Source organism: Apteryx rowi, unplaced genomic scaffold (genome assembly GCF_003343035.1).
Source record: "Apteryx rowi isolate R43461 unplaced genomic scaffold, aptRow1 scaffold_515, whole genome shotgun sequence".
Taxonomy (NCBI): Eukaryota; Metazoa; Chordata; class Aves; order Apterygiformes; family Apterygidae; genus Apteryx; species Apteryx rowi.
The window spans coordinates 205177-224550 of NW_020450778.1; the positions used below are offsets into that span (position 1 = coordinate 205177).

At 42.9% G+C, this 19374-nt stretch overlaps 1 protein-coding gene across 1 annotated transcript in view; it reads left to right on the top strand.

The window, feature by feature from the left end:
* Positions 1–1772: 1772 nt before the first annotated feature.
* CLCN1 (chloride voltage-gated channel 1) overlaps positions 1773–19374 on the top strand; it is a 42703-nt gene continuing 25101 nt past the window's right edge. Inside the window, exons 1-9 of the mRNA XM_026080363.1 lie at positions 1773–1865; positions 2690–2923; positions 10847–11000; positions 11510–11641; positions 12418–12546; positions 12651–12784; positions 13130–13207; positions 16910–16988; positions 17394–17519. Of these exons, the coding sequence (XP_025936148.1) occupies positions 1773–1865; positions 2690–2923; positions 10847–11000; positions 11510–11641; positions 12418–12546; positions 12651–12784; positions 13130–13207; positions 16910–16988; positions 17394–17519 (1159 nt within the window). The remainder of the gene's footprint in view (positions 1866–2689; positions 2924–10846; positions 11001–11509; positions 11642–12417; positions 12547–12650; positions 12785–13129; positions 13208–16909; positions 16989–17393; positions 17520–19374) is intronic.

A 19374-nucleotide genomic window follows, 5' to 3' on the forward strand; every position in this document is an offset into this window, starting at 1 on the left:
TCACTGGAACTGTGAATTTCATTTCTCAGTCTTATCCTTGGAAGACAATGTCTGGGTAGAGAGATCAGAGGTGAAGAGATTGTTTGATGAGAAGTATTCTCACACGGGGAATTAGATAAATGTTAGGTCTTTAGCTGCACATGTAGGAGTGTATACATAAACCACTGTGTGCATAATGATTGTTCAGTTTCATCTGCATAGTTATCATTCTACCATTTGGTGCACTGGATGAGGTGTATTACACTACAGAAAGGACAAGTGAGGATACACAGGTTTTGTGGGTTGTCTTTCTCATGATGATAGTAAAGGTTTCTTGTTCGAGTAACATCTAGAGCCATTTGCTGAATGCTGGGCCTTGGGGTCTTTCATGCTCTTAGCGATAAGTTGAGTGAGGCTGAGACCTGTTTGGAGGCTGAGAGGGACACAGTATTGGAAAATATCTTTCAAGGTAGGATCATCTTATTTTAGGATATAATAATATAATGATTTTCCTTGGGAATTCACAATAGGATCATATATGACAGGCAGTAGTGCTTGGTTAGCTGGCAATAGGAGGTTCTTTTTCTACTGAAGCAATTTCATATGTGTTATTCATGTGCATCTTGAAAAATGAGAGCTAGAAGAGTGCCCCTCTGAGTAAAGGTTCTCTTAGTTTACTGAGGTGGGTGTGATTAGTGTTCTCTTCCAGGAAATGTGATAGTGACTGAGGATCTGGTGCTGTATTACAGTTTTGATGTTTGCTGGATTTTAGAGTGGTTGGTCTTTAGGTTTTCCATATATCTGTATTTTATACACTTTTTCTATATTTTATACACTATATAATATACGCTATACACCATTTTTAATGTAAGCCACAGTGTCTAGATAAGTGACATTAGTCTTCCAAAAACATCTTGATAGGCTGAGAATGGTTAATGAATTTATGATGGAAATCAGTGAAGGTGTCTGGAATTTCTGTGCGGATAATAAAGATGATATCTCTGTATCCTAGACACAGTTACTTAGAAACTCTTCTTTTAAGTGTTTCATATCAAGTTTTGCCTACTGACAGGCCACAGTCTTCCTGGAAATATTGCATATTGAAAGTAAAGTGGGTGATGGTGAGAATGAAACAGATGAGCCTAAATGTTCAGGGCCAGCATTGATCTGGCTTTTGTAAGTTTTCAGAGCTTGCTTGACATGCAACATGGTGTGGGCTGTTAGTGGACAGACTAACAATATTGCATAGTGACCATATAGGTATTGATGGGGAGGTGAGGAGGTGGTTTATGGAGGAAATCAAGTACATCTTCCTCTTGAAGACTTTCTTTGTAACCTGCACTGGAGGATCAGGCAGAGTGAGAAAAAGCAAAATGCATCTCCAGGAAAGCTGTTGCAGGGATCTGCAAAATGGAACACTTTGGAGACACTACGTGCTGTGAGGCTGCTGTGTTGGACCAATGAGAGGATGTTTTGCCTCTTTCTCCTATCCTGCCTATGAATCTCTTAGCTTTCAATGCGAAAGTCTGGGGAGCCATAATTCTGGAGAGATGATAGTTTCTGCAAGAGGAAGAAGAAGGAGCTGGCAGTAGCTCTTTTGTGTTTGTGCCTGAGGCATGTGGGAGTCTTACTTTTTTGCAAACAATTCCTAGGATCTTGAACTCACTTCTCTGTGTTGATTAATAGCCATCAAAAGCCATGCAATCACAGGTAGACCACTGACAGCATGGGAGGTGTCTCTAGGCCATGTTGCTGGAAAATGATTCTCATTCTTATTACTGTTTGGTAGTTCAATGGCCTTGGCTGAGCTCATTGCTTTTCACCTGGCTGAGAAACAAGTGGCAGATGGAGAGGGGAAGCTGCTGAATGCTCTGATCTGTGTAAAAGTGAGCATCAAGAAGAAGAAATTTCTGCGTATACCCATAATTGAATACCCACAGAGCGATCTGGTTATATTCTCTAAAAGTGTTCATCATAAGGACAAGTGGAAATGCTGGGATTTAGTAATAATGCCCAGCAATTTATGGAGGTGCTGGAGTTCTCCCTTAGGACTTGCTTCTTTTGTGGACTGTGGACTTGAAACTTAGCAAAGGTGTCTTGGGTCACCAGATGTGCACCCATCTTGTTCTGTCTCGCCATAGCAGCTGGCATTATCATCTTTATGACTGCTTCTCACTCTTTTGGAAGGCTGGCGTCTGGGGAGAGAAAGAGGAAACCCCCTGAATTTTGTTCCCATTGCAAATATGGCTTGCTCAGGACAAGGAAGATGTGCAGGAAGAGATCTCCTGGAGAAGTACTCTTGCTTCCTCCTGTCTGCTTTGTGACTCTGTATTTCTAGCTCTCTCTTTCTTACTGCCTTCTTTTCTCCCCCTCCTCTTTCTCTCTCCTTCAGGAGTCCCCCATGGCACACACCTGATATTCAGTCCTGGCAGAGTTAGTGCCTTTTGCTCAGATCAGATGTGGCACTGGGGAATCATGTGACAGAGGAAGGTTGCTATAAATATAGTTAAGCCCTGCAATCACTGCCTTTGGGTGGGAAGAGAAGAAACTGAGAGGCACAAGAAGGAGGAGGGGCAGAGAGAAAGGGTGTGCAGGAACAGAACAAGTCAGAGTGGTGTGAGGAGAGAAAGAAAAGAAGGAGGGAGCAGAAGAAAGAGTGCAGAGGCCGTGCTCAAGGCCAGACCATGAGTTGGTTCTAGGTAAGGTCTAGAGTAGCAGCTCTGTTACAACTGAGCATGAGGTAAAGAGTAGAGGTATGGAGAGCTCAGAGCACAAGACACAGGAATCCAGATCGAAATCAGCTTTGTGGGGGGGCACACCGCAGTACAACTATGTCTGCTTTGAGAGATGCACCCGTTACGGGATACCTTTGGAGGCAGGACGCGAGGCCAGGGGGACAGGGGACGACCTGCACTATCTGGAGAACTCTCTCAACCACCCACAGGTAGGGCTGGATAATGGGGACCTTTATGGCAGCACAGGTCTCACTGGGAACACATAGACTCTTGGGGCTCCTAGGATGGTGCTGTAGAGTGCAGAACCCTGTCCATTCCCAGTCCTACCAACTCTCCCCTTCTCTTCTTGGCTCCCAGGTCAGGCATTGACTTTTACATACTTACATCCAGGAATAATACTGGCATTTCAAGTCAGGAGTTATTTCCATCTGCCATGGCTAAAAATAGAGTTAGAATGGGCAAACTGGGATGCGGAATCAACCCATTAATGCATTTGTAGCATCAAAGAGAAACTGAGGCTGCCTTCAGCTGCATTGTGATATTAAGTAGAGAAACAGAAGAGTGAACAAAAACAGAGAGAGCAGAGCTGTATAGATGGGTATCCATTGGCACAGCCGTATAGGTGAAGTCTTACAGAGCTCCATTCTGACTTTTCCGTGACCAGAGAGCAGTTCATGCTCACAGACCCATACATGTATACTGATAGTTCTGGTAGCTCTTTTGGGAGGTGTAAGTGAGGGATTTTCTAACCCTTACACCTGACCTGACTCTTGTTCTGGTTCATACAAGCAGTGGTTTCAGAAAAAAGTGCTTGGGACATAAATGGACTCTGGCTATGGATCTTTTTCCCTTGTCCTCTGTATCTCCTCTATCTCTCCTTTGCGACAGCCTCCTGCAAAGTGCAGGGGTGGGAGGGTGTGTTTGTATCACAGACTTGGTGTCTTGTTTCTTACCACTCTGCTCAGACTAAGCTGGCATAAAAGAACATTATAACGATGAAGGAACTAGTCCAGTGATGAGAGAGAGAGAGAGAGAGAATATGTGAATGTGAAATTCATACAGAGAAAATATGACTGGAGGTTTCTTGAATCCCCTTCCACAAACATTTACGTGAATGATTGGGGGTGGGGGGATGCATAATCTCTGAAGGAGTTTTGTGATTTGGTGATAGGAAAAAAGCATATTTGCCATAAAGAAAATCTCTTCTAGAAGATAAGCATCCCAATGGGGATCATGGGTGCCATATTGCATGGATTTGGGAACCAGTCCTATGGCCATATTCAGGAATTTCTCTTTTGAAACTAGCTAAAATGACTGAGAGTTTGCAAATGTCTTCTGCACTAAACTGTTCCAAAGCCATTCACTGGCTGATATGGAAGCAGCAGCCAAAACTGGAAGGTGTCTGGAAAGAGGGCTGACTTCAGTAGTTTATGCTGTATTTACACTAACGTGAGGCAACAGTTTGGCTGCAGCTGTCACCCTAAGTGATTGAGTGCTGCCAGATGAGCTTGGGTAAGTGATGTGATGGAGGGGTGCTGAGGTCCTGCCAGCAAATGGGGTATGTTGGAATTCAGTGCTTGAGGAAAAAGCATTTGGAGTGAGCAGAGCAGGGACAGCTGCTGTCACCTGGCTCCTTTAAGAGCACCAGTGTTACCCCTGATGGCTAAAGCCAGCAGCGGTGGCCCTCAGTACCCAGTGCCACAGGTGGGGCACCCAGGCTGGGAGATGCAGCCCTGGGGCAGGAGGGGCCTAAGTGAGTGGCTGCTCATGATGAGGAAGTGTCCCATCTCCATCAGCCATGCCTGAGTCCAGAGCTGGCTCTAGGTAGGTGTCACAGCTCTGCTGGGAGGATGGCACATGCCTGGCATGTGGAGTGCAAATGGAGCAATGTCTAGGGCCTGAGGGTTGCGGCAAGATGTGCCTTGTGTTGCAGGGACCTTTAGTGAATTATATGAAAAGGGGCTGTGAGGTACAAATTGTTTCTCCAGTAAAGCACAACCATGCACAAAATACCCCAGTTTACATATATCCACCCCATATGATATTCCCAAATGCCTAAGACCACTCTCACAAGCAGGCACAGATGACACAGTGAGGCAGTACAACCTACCTCCATGCTCTTGCTTCCTCTACAGAGGCATGCTGGTCACATGAATGTTGACAATCTCCTGCACAAAATAGCAGGCCATCAGATGCGTTCCCCATGCATATCTTCAACCAGTAATGTCCCCAAACAAGCATGCGTATGTGAACATGCTTTGCAATCTCGAACTGGGACATACATAGATTTACTGAAAACATGCCTTAGAAATATATTTACATAAACACTTGCATACACGTGTATGAACATTACATTTATGTATACAGCCTTGTATGCAGACACATTCCTGCAAAACCAGGCTTGCTGTGCATATGTATATATTGTTATGTATTTGTGTACATGCAGATGAAGTATAAATATGCATGCTAATGTACACATCTTGTACAAACATGCACACTTATGCTATTTACATGGAAAACAACCTGCTGCACATGTTTTCATCCATTTCCATGCAAAGTAACTCTTAAGGTTTCTTTTCCCCACTGTGATGTGTCAATACCTGGCAAGAGAGAGATTTTAGAATCTGTGGAGTTCTCAGACCACTGCTTGTTGTTCTGATAGCTATTGTGTCATTTTCTTGTGCTAGCTATTGTCTTGTGTTTTATATGTAAGTTGGATCTGTGATTTGACTGGGTTTATGCAGGACCCAGCACAGTGGAATCTTGGTCTTTGACCTTGGATCATCTAGTAGACCTAGCAGATATTAAATAATAAAATAATAATAATAGTAGATAATAATATATACATAATTACTGACAATTAAGATAATAGAGAACAGGCATACAATAGATGGTAAAATATACATTGGTAAAAATATACAAACCGGTACATGGTAGGATTTGGGATGTTTTTTTTCTTTCTACATCAGAAATAAGAGCTTTTCCTCAAGCAACTGCAAGTGGTGAAGTATTTAGGTGTTATGTTATTCGTGACTGCAGAAAGGATGTTTATGGCAGAGAGCTCCCTTAGAAATGCACAAGTGTAATGCAAGGGACGTGTAATGGATAATTAAGCAGTGCAGTTTTATAGAACAACAGACTCTCAGAAAGATTTAGGTGACTTAAATACCTCTGGAGGTCTCTAGCCCTAACACCTGCTCACAGCAGGGCTGACTCCAAAGAAGATCAGGTTGCTGAGGGACTCATCCAGGCAAGTCCTGAACTTCTCCAAGAGTGGCGATTCCCCAGCCTCTCTGGGCACATGTGCCAGTGCTGAACCACCCTTGGGAGGGGGCAGATGGGGATATGTTTTCCTTACATGTAGCCAGACTTTCCCTTTGTTGTAAGTTGTGCCTGTTTCCTCTTGTCCTTCATTGTGCTCCTCTGAGAAGTCTGGCTCTGTTGTCTTTCTAACCCCGCATTTACGTAGAGGGAGCTGATATTAGATTTCCCCCCTTTGCCTTCTCTTCTCCAGGGAAAATCACTGTTTACTTGCTGTCCCATCCCACCCTAGCTCCTCACATGTGCCTCCTTGGGTCTATGTCTAAGCAGTTGAACCTAGACTTTGTATGGATATTTAAATTTACTTATGAAGTGTGGTTTTTGCAGGTCTTAACTTTGAGATCAAATATAGCTACTCTTTTGCTATCTGCCCATAAAGAACTAAGAAAAATCATTTCAGGAATGGCAGCATGGCCGCAAGGCAGGAGTGAGAGGAATGAGCAGTCTGTAGAGCCCAAGGCTGCCACAATGGTCAGGAGGAGAAGATTAGAAACAGCATGCACTGGCAGTGCTGGAGGTAGGGAATTCAGCACTAGAGTATGCTGTGTAGAATATATTGTTTAGTCTAAATGGCATGAGAAATAGCATGGGCTTTGGGCTGAGAGGAGAGAGAAGTTTTATGCAGGTGTTGAGCATCACAATAGCTTCCAGAAAAATCTTGAGATCATGGTGGTGTATATATTTTTACCCTGAGATTCTGCGCAGCTTTTTCTCCAGTAACTCAAGCAACAAAGCTTCCCCGTCTTTTGGGGAAGACAAACCCTGCTGTTTTACAGTTCAACATTAATAAATGTTTCCTCCCTGAAAATGAACTTTACCCAAGCTGTGCTTTCTCCCTGGATTTTTTTTTGTTTTTTTCCCCTTAACAGTATTTATACCTTCAGCTGCTTGTATACCATTATTGTGTTCCCACTTACTCATCATTTGGCCAAGCTAGACATAATATTACCTTTCTGACTTATCCCTCTAGATGATAATTGGTATCTACTAAAATTCTCTCCTTTTTTTCTGATGCTCAGAAACTCCGTGTTCCATGTGTTAGAGAGGTAGCGTCAGAAGAACAGAACAGTGTAAGCCTTATTGTATTTTTAGTTCTACATGTCTTCTGATGGAATGGGTATTTCTGACCTAACCTAATTTTGCTAAAAGGTCACCTCCTGATTTCCAGATTCTTACTCTGTCCCACAGTCTCCTACAATTTGAGATAGTGCCAGAGTCCAGAAGCAGCAAAGCACGTGTACGAAACGTTCTTTTAGTTGAGACTAACTTGTACTCCCAGAACAAAATCTTCATCTAAGATCTTCTTTGTGTCCTGAGACAAACTCCTTTTTTTCCATGTCCTGAGTCAACCATTTTCCAGCCTGACTGAATGAGTGAATTAGGATGCTGTACCATGACTTTTACCCTTTGTACTATTATATTTTAATGCCCTCCCATGTGAGAAAAAGGTGGAAGACTCTAATTTGAACTTCATATTTGGCATGGATTTGAGTTTATAGTTTGAATTAAGTTGTATTTGATATGAACTCATCCCTTGTGAGCTTGTGATAGCAAATTAAACATTAGTTGAAATGACTGTTAATGTGAAGATGATTTATCCAAAATCTGTTACTGCTTGGCATTGCTGGCTGAAATAGGCATCGTGAGGGAAACAAGTTGCACAATCTGCTGTTTAAGACTGGATTTTATTTGTGACAGCCTACCTTGTATGTGAAATCTGTCAAGTCCTTCAACCTGATGTTTCACTGCCTTGTTCCATATTATGGGAATCAGAGAATGGCCATCCCTCACTGCTGAGAGTCTGCATTGCTTAATTTGGTGCTTGTGGTGATAAAAATGATGGAGTTAATAAATACATTAAAATCTTTCAGTTTCCAGTACAGTGATAAGTGGAAGAATACTTTCAGATAGATGTTCAGATAGGATGAATCTGTTTAAGGGACAGCAGGGAAGCTACCTCCCGGTGTTTTCTGGGAACAAACTATTGTGCATGGAACAAATGTCAGCTGATGAATATATGCAAATAAATAAACTGCTTAGGACTTTCAGTCATATTTGCTATCTGGAGATATGAATTGATTCAGCACTGGAACAGGTGCTCAGAGAAGCTGGGGAGTCTCCATCCTTGGAGATGTTTAGAATTTGCCTGGACAAGATCCTGAGCTGCCTGATCTAGTTTTGGAGTTAGCATGCTGTGAGCCCGGAATTGGACTAGAGCCCTCCAGAGATGCCTTCCAGCCTAAATCTTTCTGTAAGTCTCTGAATCTATTTGATCCCAAATTCTCTCTCAGGTCAGCTGCATTATCCCCTTTCTACAGTTGATGTCTGAGATCATGGAAGTCCCAAGGGAACATGAGCAACATCTCCTATGTCACTTAGAAAGGAGATTAAGCAAAGCTGTCAAATATAAGCATCTCCTAAACACATGTAGCAATACTTCATGTCTCAAATGTCTTGTGATTGTCCAGCTGAAGTGTCTAGTTTTGCTGATCTGAACATCACTCGCTCTCCTCCTACAACCACTCAGAAAATCTTAGAGAAGCAGGTTTGTGCTGGGGAGGAAGCAAAGGGTCACATTCTGGCAGCTGTGAAGTGCCAAGACCACAGGCCATGCATCAGATGGGAACTTCAAACTCAAAGGTATTTCACTGAAGGTCATGTGAAGAGGAGAGGCTTATTCTGAGTTTCTCAAACAAACACCCCCTACACCTATTCCCTGAGGGAGGGAGGGAGGGAGGATGGCTGCTCCTGACGGACTCTGATAAATGAACAAGTGGGCATAGTCAGGATCCTTCAAGCTTCCTTGAGAACTCTTTGTTGAAGAGAAGGCACAGCTGCCAAGTTTACTGCAGATCCATGTGCAAAAATGTCACACATGTTCCTCAGTAAGCTCGTGTAGCTACTTGTGAATTGCATGTGACCGATTGAATTTCAAGATTAATATCTGATGACAATGACTAGATTAGGTAGTTAGTAATTTCAGAGGAGTTGGAGATACGTGGGCACTTAGGAGGACGATTTGGATAAATAATGGGAGGTATTGTGTGGTACCCTCTGATAACTCTGCGCTGATGCTGCTTCTTTTCCACTGTGTACACCATCCATGGCTGCATGCCTCATTAAGCATTCATTGGCAGCAGGATGAACACTTGCAGGCCATTCCTGCAGCCTGTTTGGTAGCGTGATACCTCACTAAACCTTCAGAGATGTTTGACAGTGTTGCCACAGTGTATGAGAAAGCCCTGAGGGTGGCAGCCTCTTGTGAGCAATTCTAACCTTCTTTTGTATCTCCAGAGAGCCTGTTTAATCTCTTTCCTTCAGGCCTGAGCCTGTTCTGACTCTTTCTGAGGATATTAGAAAGCGATTAGCATTCTGTGATCATATCTTGTACTCCCCAAAAGGAAATACAAAGATTTAGGAGAGATGGGGAGCAGGGCAAATGGAGAAAAACCTAACAAACCTCCACCCTAGGCAATTTTTCAAAAACTAGGAGCTAGCCATACCCATTCACAAATAGGCTGTAGGTACCTACAGTGGCCATAGTCATTCCCAAATTCCTAGACCAGCTGCCAATGGATGTTGGTCCATTAATAAGTCTATGAGTTTAGTGCCTGTAGAATAAATCAAACTGTAAGATAATGTCAAAAGTTCTACACACAGTTGTAATTTCTGCAGTATTCTTTTAGGAGAAAAAATCCTCTGTCCCTTCATTACTGTGCGAGACCTTATGGCATCAGTGACTGAGTAGCATATGAGGCATCACATAAATATCAGTGGACATCTGCATCTTTTGAAAGGGGACGTACATTTAACCATGAGAAATTTCATGTGCCTTTAGTATATCTTATAGTTCAAATTCACCTATTTCCTTTTTCCTCACTGTGTAGTATCTGACCTTCTTTTAGAGCTCCCACCTTGTACTGTCAGCTGGAGCAAACTAGAGTAGCTAATGACTTGTACAGAAATCACGTCTCTGTGTTAGTGGGTTAGGTACTGGCTGGTCATGCTGATCACAGTGATACTTGAGTGGGACAGGCATGCTCAAAGCAGGATTGCACTGGATGCCTCAGAGGCAAAGATGCTTACTGTTTGAATCCCAAATGAACCTAGCTGAGGAGGAGGAGGAGGATGAACAGTTTCACTGTTGCAAGAAGGCACCTCATCTTAGCCTGTGTAATTAAACCCACCTGACTTTTTCCCCCCTCCTCACCTTTTTTTTCTTTTTTTTGATTGCATGATTAAATTTTGCCTAAGATCCTTTGGCAAACTGACCCAGAGAGATCTGTGTGGCTTTTTTACAGAGAGAGCTTTCAGAACAGAGCTGCCCTCTGTTTCAAGAGAGAATGCAGCTTTAAAGTCATTGTTAAAGTCAGGGTACAGAGAACATTGGATTGGTACTGGTACCCTGATATAGAGGGAAGAGAGGGCACACTGCTAAAGATTTTTGCTGCCCCAAATAAATATCCAGATTCTCTCTGGAAATTAACATGTTAGCCATGCATGACAAAAGGTTGGGAAGCTCAGTCAGATGGTCTGTGTGCTATGTACAATATGCATGCAGAGCAGCAGATTAGCTGCTATGAGTATGAGCAAGACCATCTCCTTTCACTGTATTAGAACCAGAAAGGAAAAAGAAAGAAAGATGAGTTACCTCTGTCTGAGATTTTCTGTGTCCCTGTCTCCCTGCCAGGATACACATGAATCTGTACATCTGACTGTTAGTAGATCTGCCTTTTCATCTTTCATGCTGTCTGTGAAGGGATATTGGCCTTTACTTTTCATTTGATGTCTCTTGCTTTCTGCTCCTCTAGCTTTATGGCCAATACACAGACCAGATAACTGACTTTGCAGAGGAGGAAGCAGCAAAACTACTGAATAAGAAGCAGGTCCAAAAGAACAACGGAAGACCTCTGAATCGTGAGAGTCAAACAGAGATCAAAGAAGAGCACTATTCCAAATGTCAAGGTAGGGACAATTCATCTCCGCTTACACTGAGACCAAACATTGGGTAGGCCAGCCAAAGAGATGGAACTTAAACAGGGCAAAAAGACAAGGAAGCTTTGACTGGGGAGAAGTGAAGAAGGAAGGAAAAGGAAACACAGTGGATTGAAAAGACATTTCCATGTCCCCTTTCACGCTAGAAATATCCCAGATCTGTTTGGAAAGAAGTCTCAAGGTAATCTCTCCTTTTACAACAGATCTCTGTAACAGGATGAAAAGAACTTCCTTGTGTCAGATTTTTGCTGCCTGTGTCCAAGAGGTTAAAATCCCCCCCCTTTTTTTTTTTTTTTGAAGCTGCGTAAGACTTTGCAGGACAGTGTAAGGCGGGGATGAGTGCCAGTCCTTCAACGCTATGCCCAGAGTTCTTCCAAATAAATCCTTACTGTTGTCAGTTCTCAGCACAGGAGAGGAGAGACAGACACAGGCTTCATTTGTGTCTCTTCACTGTTTCTGGTTTACTTTCTCCTCAACAGACTGTGCTAGATGCATCCAGAAGTATGTTACCAAGAAGCTTGGAGAGGACTGGATTTTCTTAATTCTGCTGGGTCTGGTCATGGCGCTGGTGAGCTGGGGAATGGATTATGCCAGCGCAAAGAGCCTACAGGGTGGGTTCCATTCAAATGCTGCAAAAACACATGTAAATCAAATTAATGTTTTACAACCCCAGTGACCAATGTTCCTCCTCCTTCAAGGTCAGTGTCCCATCCTCACTCCTTTCTGCCAGGGAAGTTGGAAGTACTTGTAACATAGTAGAAAGGAGGTTAACTGGGACATAGCTCTTTAAAGGGGTAGTAGGGAAAAATGTGGAAGGAAGTGGGCATGGAGCAAAGGATATGTGTGTGAATAAAAGACAAACCATTACTTTGGCATCCTTTCCCTCCTGCTCCCTGGTAATTGTAGGACCACAGGGAAGTGGTAATCTGGTCCTTCCTGTTATACTGATTCCCATCTTCTCCAGGTTTATGTGTTTATTTTCACATGATTGAGATGGAGGAGAGGGCACTAGCTGTTGATGGACCACTTTATTGTGATCCAGGGCACACATAAGGCCTTCATGCTGCCAAATGAAGATCCCCATTCAGTGATTCATCCCCCCAACTACATGCAATGTAACTCTGCTAATGCCATGTTAGGATACAGGTATTAATACTGACTGCAAAGAGAAGGCTGTTTCTATCCATTCTGGCAGAATGCTGTTTTATCTTGAAACCTGCACTCCAAGGCATTGTCCTGCTTCCCTCAGAAAACTAGAACCTCAGGATAGCATTTCTCAAGGAGGTTTAGTATGGGCAGATTTAGCAAGTGTGTGATTCCTTGATGTTTACCAACCTGTTTGGAGCAGCTGCGGTTACTGACAACTTCTTTGCTTGTCTGTCAACAGCCTACAAGTGGATGTACAGAGAGCTGCACCCGAATGTCGCTATGCAGTATTTGGCATGGGTCACATACCCACTTGTTCTCATTCTGTTTGCGGCCATTTTCTGCCACCTCATCTCCCCACAGGCTGTTGGTGAGGGCAGAAGGCATGGAAAAATCTGTTTCTGTCTGTCTCTTTTTCTTGTTCAATTTGCCTGTTGATTGTTTCTTCATGCCCTGTTCTGTTGTTGTTTTCAGGGTCTGGGATTCCAGAGCTGAAGACAATTATGAGGGGAGTGGTCCTCAAGGAATACCTCACTCTCAAAGCTTTTGTGGCCAAAGTTGTGGGCCTTACAGCTGGGCTTGGAAGTGGCATGCCCGTGGGGAAAGAGGTGAATGGTGCTATCTTCATGTGCAGTGGTTGCCAGGGTCTGGGAGGTGGGAGGTCTTGTCTGTGGAAGAAGAGTCTATAAATGTTGTCTTTCCTTTGCCACCATTCCTCTTCTCAAAGCTCTGTTCTTTCCAGCAACCCTTATCTCCCATTGGCCATTTTCCTTTCTCTATGAAAGGCTTGATATAGAAAAGGTCAGAGACTCAAGTCAAGTAGTCTTTGAGAGGAAGAAGAAGAAGAATAATGAAGGACAGGTTAGGATAGTCAAAGAAGTTGTGAGATCTGCAATGACTAAACGGTGGTAGAGGGTAACCCCCTCTGATTTTCTCCTGTTCTTCTCTTGCAGGGTCCTTTTGTGCATATTGCCAGCATCTGTGCTGCTGTACTCAGCAAATTCATGTCAATTTTCTGTGGTGTGTATGAGGTAAGACACATGTCTCTGCAAACAGCTCTTCTACACATCAGACTCCTAAGACACACTAGCTGATTTCTCCTGTGGAGGAAGGATAATATGGGTAGGCCACAAGATACAGAGGGAGCATACTGATTGAAGTTCATCATACTGCCATAGAGCAGTAAATTACAAGCCAAAGAAAATGTGGGAGGCCAGATATACAGCACAATAACTGTGTAGGACCAGCCAGGTATATTACCCACTACATTGCACAGAGGCTGGTTAGGAATATGGGTTTCACAAGTTTTCTGTCTCATGATGTGGAAACCTTTGGACTGCAGTCGATGTCTGCGTAAAAAGATTTCTTAAGTAGCTGTAGACAAAGATCAATTTGTCTTTAAACCAGAATGTGTAGTGCATTGCTAATTATAGACACAGTCTCCAGGCTTTTGCTGTTGTAGAACAGCCTGTGCGGGGAGATCACTATATTGACTAGCTATACAAAAAAATCTGTTAACTGTATACATAGCTATATGTAGTAATTGCTTTACATACAGGCTCCTAGAAGAAACTGGATGCAATATAACAGTAGGAGGTGCTGTTGTACTTGAGTAGATCCTATCTGTGCATAATGACCAGTTCTCACTGTTGGAGACCAGCTGACTGTACTAAAGACTATACTAAAGTGTGTAGAAGCTGCTATTTAGAATAGCAATGGTTGAATCTGCTGCTGGCTGTTGCTTTGTTTCAGTGTTCTGGGTCCTAACCCCTTGTCTTTGCTCCCTCTAACCCTGGCATGCCCTTCTTTGGCTGCACTATCTGTTCCAGAATGTGCACAGGCAGCTCGATCTCCTGGTGGCAGCTTGCGCAGTTGGAGTTGGATGTTGCTTCGGGGCTCCTCTTGGAGGCAAGTGTCTTCCTATATGTGACATTTAACATACACCTCATCTCGCCTCTCGCTGTGTGATCTCCTGCTCTCGGACAGGTTTTCCACAAATGTCTCTTCCAGTTCTGTACCATCATGAGCTATTTCTTTCCTCATGTAACTGGTGGCAATGGAAGAAAGAGAGAGCTTTATCCTGCAAAGGCCATAGGAAAAGCGACACCATTTAAGGTGCTGATTTCTAATGACACAGCTTGTTCAGTCCCTGCCTGCCTTCCAGGGACATTGTTCAACTTGGAGAGTACCAAGGTCTGTTCACAAAATAATAAAGATTCAGTAGAGAACAGAAGCTAAAAAACACTTCACATAAGGAGTGACACCATTTAAGGGCAGGAGATGACAGCAGTTGATGAGATGACAGGAAGTGATAGCATCAATAGTGCATGACTTTACATATATTTTTATCAGTGGACTGGAGAATAGAAAACTCTGTGTGTAAAGTTTTGGGCTCCCCTGTGTAAGAGACATGCAGAGGGCCAATAAGATGTTTGAGAGGCTGGAGCAATAATATATGGAGAGAGGCTGAGGGAGCTGGTTTTGATCAGCCTGGAGGAAAAAAGGCTAAAGGGGGATAGTCTATTTGCTATCTTCAGCCACCTAAAAGGGGATTTTAGAGAAGATGGAGTCAGACTCTCCTCAGAGGTAAATAGTGCAAGAGGCAATGCACACAGTTTGCAACATGGGAAATTTGGACTATGTATAAAGGAAAAATGTCCCCCTCCCCTGAAGCTGGTTCAGCACTGGCATAGATGCCCAGAGAGGTTAGGGAATCTCCACCCTTGGAGATGCTCAGGACTCACCTGGACAAGATCCTGAGCAACCTGATCTAGCCTTGGAGTTAGCCTAGCTCTGAGCAAGGAGTTGGAGGAGAGACCTCCAGAGACTGAAGCTTGAAACTTGCTATGAGTCTGTGATTACATTGTAGTAGAGGAATTGGAAGTTATCATAGTTTTCATAGCCCTAGTTGTGTTCCTCTTATGGCTTCCCACAAGCTTGCCAAATGTGATTTCTATTACCTGGGAGACGTAATCTTTATTTTACTTTAGTCCTGGATATGGCTTGCAAGTTTATATCATATCACCATGTATATTTTTTTGGTATTATTGCTGGTGAACACCAGCCTCTGTATTTACAAGGAGCCCTCAATATGTGTTTGAAAAGCCAGTTTAGTCCTTGGCAAGCAAACGGTGTGCAGGCCTGCATTTTCTGAAGGTCCTCTAGTACTCTTTGTTTTTTTTGTTTCAGTCTCTCTGGATACTTCTATGCTGCTAGAAGCACCAGGGAACAAGCCAAGCTCATCCTCCATACTACTTAAGCATTAGCATGATTCCTGGCCTGGTTTTGGCCTGTGCCATTCAGCAGTCTGATACAGTGCCAGGTTATGGTCTGGGGGATGCCGTGTGCCAGTGACCATTCTCAATGGCCAGTATGGATAAGACTATACCATGCTTGGGTCTCTCAGTCTTACATTGTTCTTACACTATCCCATCAGGCTTTGCACCCTCTATTCTACATATCTATTGCCACACTTCAGGCCATGTAACATGTATTCTCAGTTTCAAGCTGTGAATCACCATGCTGGTGGGCTGCAGCACAACCATCACCTTACTCCAGACATTTTGAACGGAAGCCCCTGTAATGTCATTCCTTCCCACCCCCCACAAATGATTATATCACAGGGGCAATACACAGTGCTCAGAGGAGACCCAGGACAAAGCTATGGATTTGGCCAGACTATTTTGGGTCAGGGAATGGTCCCCGGCCCTTTTTTGTTGGGCTGTACAGGCCTAGCCTTGACACATCTCTTGGCTGAGGCTCCATCAAACACCTGCTCAGGTAAGTGGGACTTCATGGCCTTTGGCCATTAGAGGTCACCTTGGCCATTTCTATTCCCACAGTAACACAAAATCACCCTGTCTCAAAACTCCACTCCTGTGGGAGACCTAATAGGCTACTTTAGGGATGTGTGATAGCAGGAAGTACCAAATTTACTGGCTTTAACTCTAGTGTTCTTTATATTAGAAACCACCTAAGATATAGGCAACACAAAATAAAACCTATCTGCTCCCCTTTCCTAAGGCTTCTCACCATTTTCAGGCACTTTGGGGTCCTCAGGTGCTCTTCCAAGTCTTGGAGAAAGAGTGGAAGGGGATTTTCTCCCTTTCAACAGCTCTATGTGCTCCAAAACAGTCTCAAGAGAGATTCTACCTTTTATAACATCTATTCCACTTTAGTATCTTGATTGCTTTCACCAAGAGAGTACGATATTTTACTACATGATCTGTTACCCACTTACCTACTCAGGACGTCAGAATGTACAGCAGCTGTCCGAGTTCAGTTCTGGATATGCATGTGCCCTGTGCATCCAAACTCAGAGGTTTTTTTTTTCTTTGAGGCACTCTCTGGCACATGCGCATCCTGAGATTACCTGCCAAAGTAAAAGAGATGGAGCAAAACAAACGTGGGCCTCCAGCTTCCCAAGGATTTTCCATGAGATGTTTCTTCAATAGTGACAGAAATGTGCATGTTTCAATGAAAGATAGGATGCTGCCTTCTCCATGTGTCCTGAAGATGTGACTCCAGGCATATGCCTGTCTTGAGCCAAGTCTTTTGAATATTTTGAAGGCATCCAGGAGGGAGAAGCAAGATAAGCATAGCTATAACTCTAAGACTGGTGACAGAACTAGATGACACCATGTGGCTGTACCTGCTAATTCTGTTACTCACTCTTTCCTTTCTTTCCTTCTTTCTTCTGTTTTTTTGTCTCTCTTTGTCTCTTCCACCAGTAGCAGCCATATTATTACACAGATGTCCTGACTGTGGGTTGTGCTGTTGGGGTCGGCTGCTGTTTTGGGACACCACTTGGAGGCAAGTGGCTTTTCACTTTGCTTTCCTTTTTCTCAGGTACTTAAATCCTCTCTTGCCTAGTCCTATTCTCCTTTTCCCCTTTCCTGCACCCTGTTCTTGGTTTGTCACCTACCTTGAACAAAGAAACTTGCCTTTAATGTTTCCAGTCTCCCCAGCTTCTCTGACGCAGTGTTTTCTCCATATGTTGTCAGCCTTCTGCAGGCAAGAGGAGAAGACTCTTTAGAAGCCTGTCTAGGAGCCTCTCTCATGCTTCTGACATTACACTTCTGACAGGATTTTAACTTTGCCCCCTTTGCAAACTCTCTGGTGTAGACACTATGACCACAGCAAGAAGATGACAGCAGGCTGGGATGTGAAGAGTTTGTGGGTTTACTTACAAGTGACTACATGTCTGGTTTTTTCCAGGGGTCCTTTTCAGCATTGAGGTCACTTCCACTTATTTTGCTGTGCGCAATTATTGGAGAGGTTTCTTTGCAGCTACCTTTAGTGCCTTCATTTTCCGTGTACTTGCTGTCTGGAACAAGGATGCAGGTAAGCTAAGAACCATTTCTACTCTCTTTGTGCCAAAGTCGCTCTATTAATTTATTATTTTCCATCTTTCTCAAAGCCAAAGCTTGAAACTTCTGCCATTCCATGTGACTTCCAACAGTAGAGAAGGAAAGAGAAAAAGAAGCATCTTATGTCACCAGTTGTCTAGCTTATCTGTTCCTAGGTGTATGGGGCATATGACCCAAAAATGACTGAATATGACTCCTCATCAAGTAAGAGGGCCCTTAAGGTGAGATTTTTGCCCCTGGTCAACAAAATGTCAAGGCTGCAAATCTAAAGATATCCCATCACAGAGAAGATAGTATATACTACAGTGTATGCTGCTCTGGTGCACTAGAAATGCCATGGTCAGGTTTGGTCATCTCTTCACCAGAAGCATAAAAAACAGGACATAGTTTAGGAAAATGAGGTGGTAAAATGATTAGGAGGCCACAAGATTAGTGAGGTCTGAAGAAAAAGAAGACTGAAAGGTCCAAATGTACTTGCTTCATGGTAGCTCTGAAGGAAAAAAATAACCATCCTCAATTTACTGAAAAAGACAAGTGAAACTTTTGTGCAGACAGAAATAGCACAGAGCAAGCCTGTTCAGGAGAGCATTTTGGATACTGTGGGAATGGAGTTCCAGCTGATGCAAGAGGCTGTCATTTCTTTGTAAACTTCTTGCTTATTATGCCCTTATCTTTTATCCTTCTACTTTTCTCTGTTTTATTGATCTGAACTACATGTGGGCCCTTCCCTTACTTAAAAACTGCTATAGTTTATGTCTGTGTTGACTTCACAAGATTGGATTTCTCTATGCTAAAACATTTCTATTTCGCTTGAATGTGCTTTTGAGTCCAGATATAGAAAATGACTACATCTTTGCCTGTGGAAACACTGCCTTGTATTGAGGGATATTCAGCCATCAGATCCATCACAAAAACACGTGTTCTGTTCTTTCCAGAGAAATATACAAGGAATTTGAAGACAAATGATAAAAGATAATCTCCTATACTTCACTTTATCTACTTTGGTTCCCTCTCTGATCTCTCAAATCATCAGAAATTAGCTTAATCCTGAAACATCAGACCTACTGTCTCTTCTTCAAAATCATCTGGATGGCCTTAATATCCATATTAATGGCTCCCTACATTCTGCTTCAGTGACTATCTGGGTTAAGAAGTTCCATGATCCAACTGTCTGTGAAAATATTTCCTTATTGTAGTTCTGAATTTGCTTTGTGTCACCAGTCTCCTTGTCCTAGTATTGAGGAACTGGAAGCTTTTGCCTAGACTAGCATTTATTATTTTGTGACCTTTTATCATGCCTGTTCTAACTTACCTCTCCTTGCTCACTTCCTTTTGAAAGTTACAAGTCCAGCCTTTTCAGTCTTTCTTCATGCAAGGGTTTTTCTTAGGCCCACTTTCTGATGTCTTCACAATTTCTAAAGCCTTGTCTACTCTCAGAAATTATGCACTCTGTAGATAAGCTGATGACTTTATGCTAGTTTCCTGTGTGGACACTATTATCATATAGTAAGAATACTTTTGTATGAAGTAAGGTAATGTACTTGAACGTGGAAGAAACTGCTTACCCTACTGTGCACTACGCACATCTGCTTGTAATGTTCATGCAGAATATCTAAACTATTGCAAATTCATACATAATCCGTGAAGTAATTTTTCTGCTTAGGCAATTATTTGTCATCTTCCAGAAAATTTTTGAGATAAAATGATCAGAGTTACAAGCAGATGAGATGAGTACTGATTTATTTGAAGGTATTACAATATTTTTTGCATTGTGTACCCATTTCTTACACAACATTTACACATTTCTAGCAGCTGAAATTAAAAAAAAG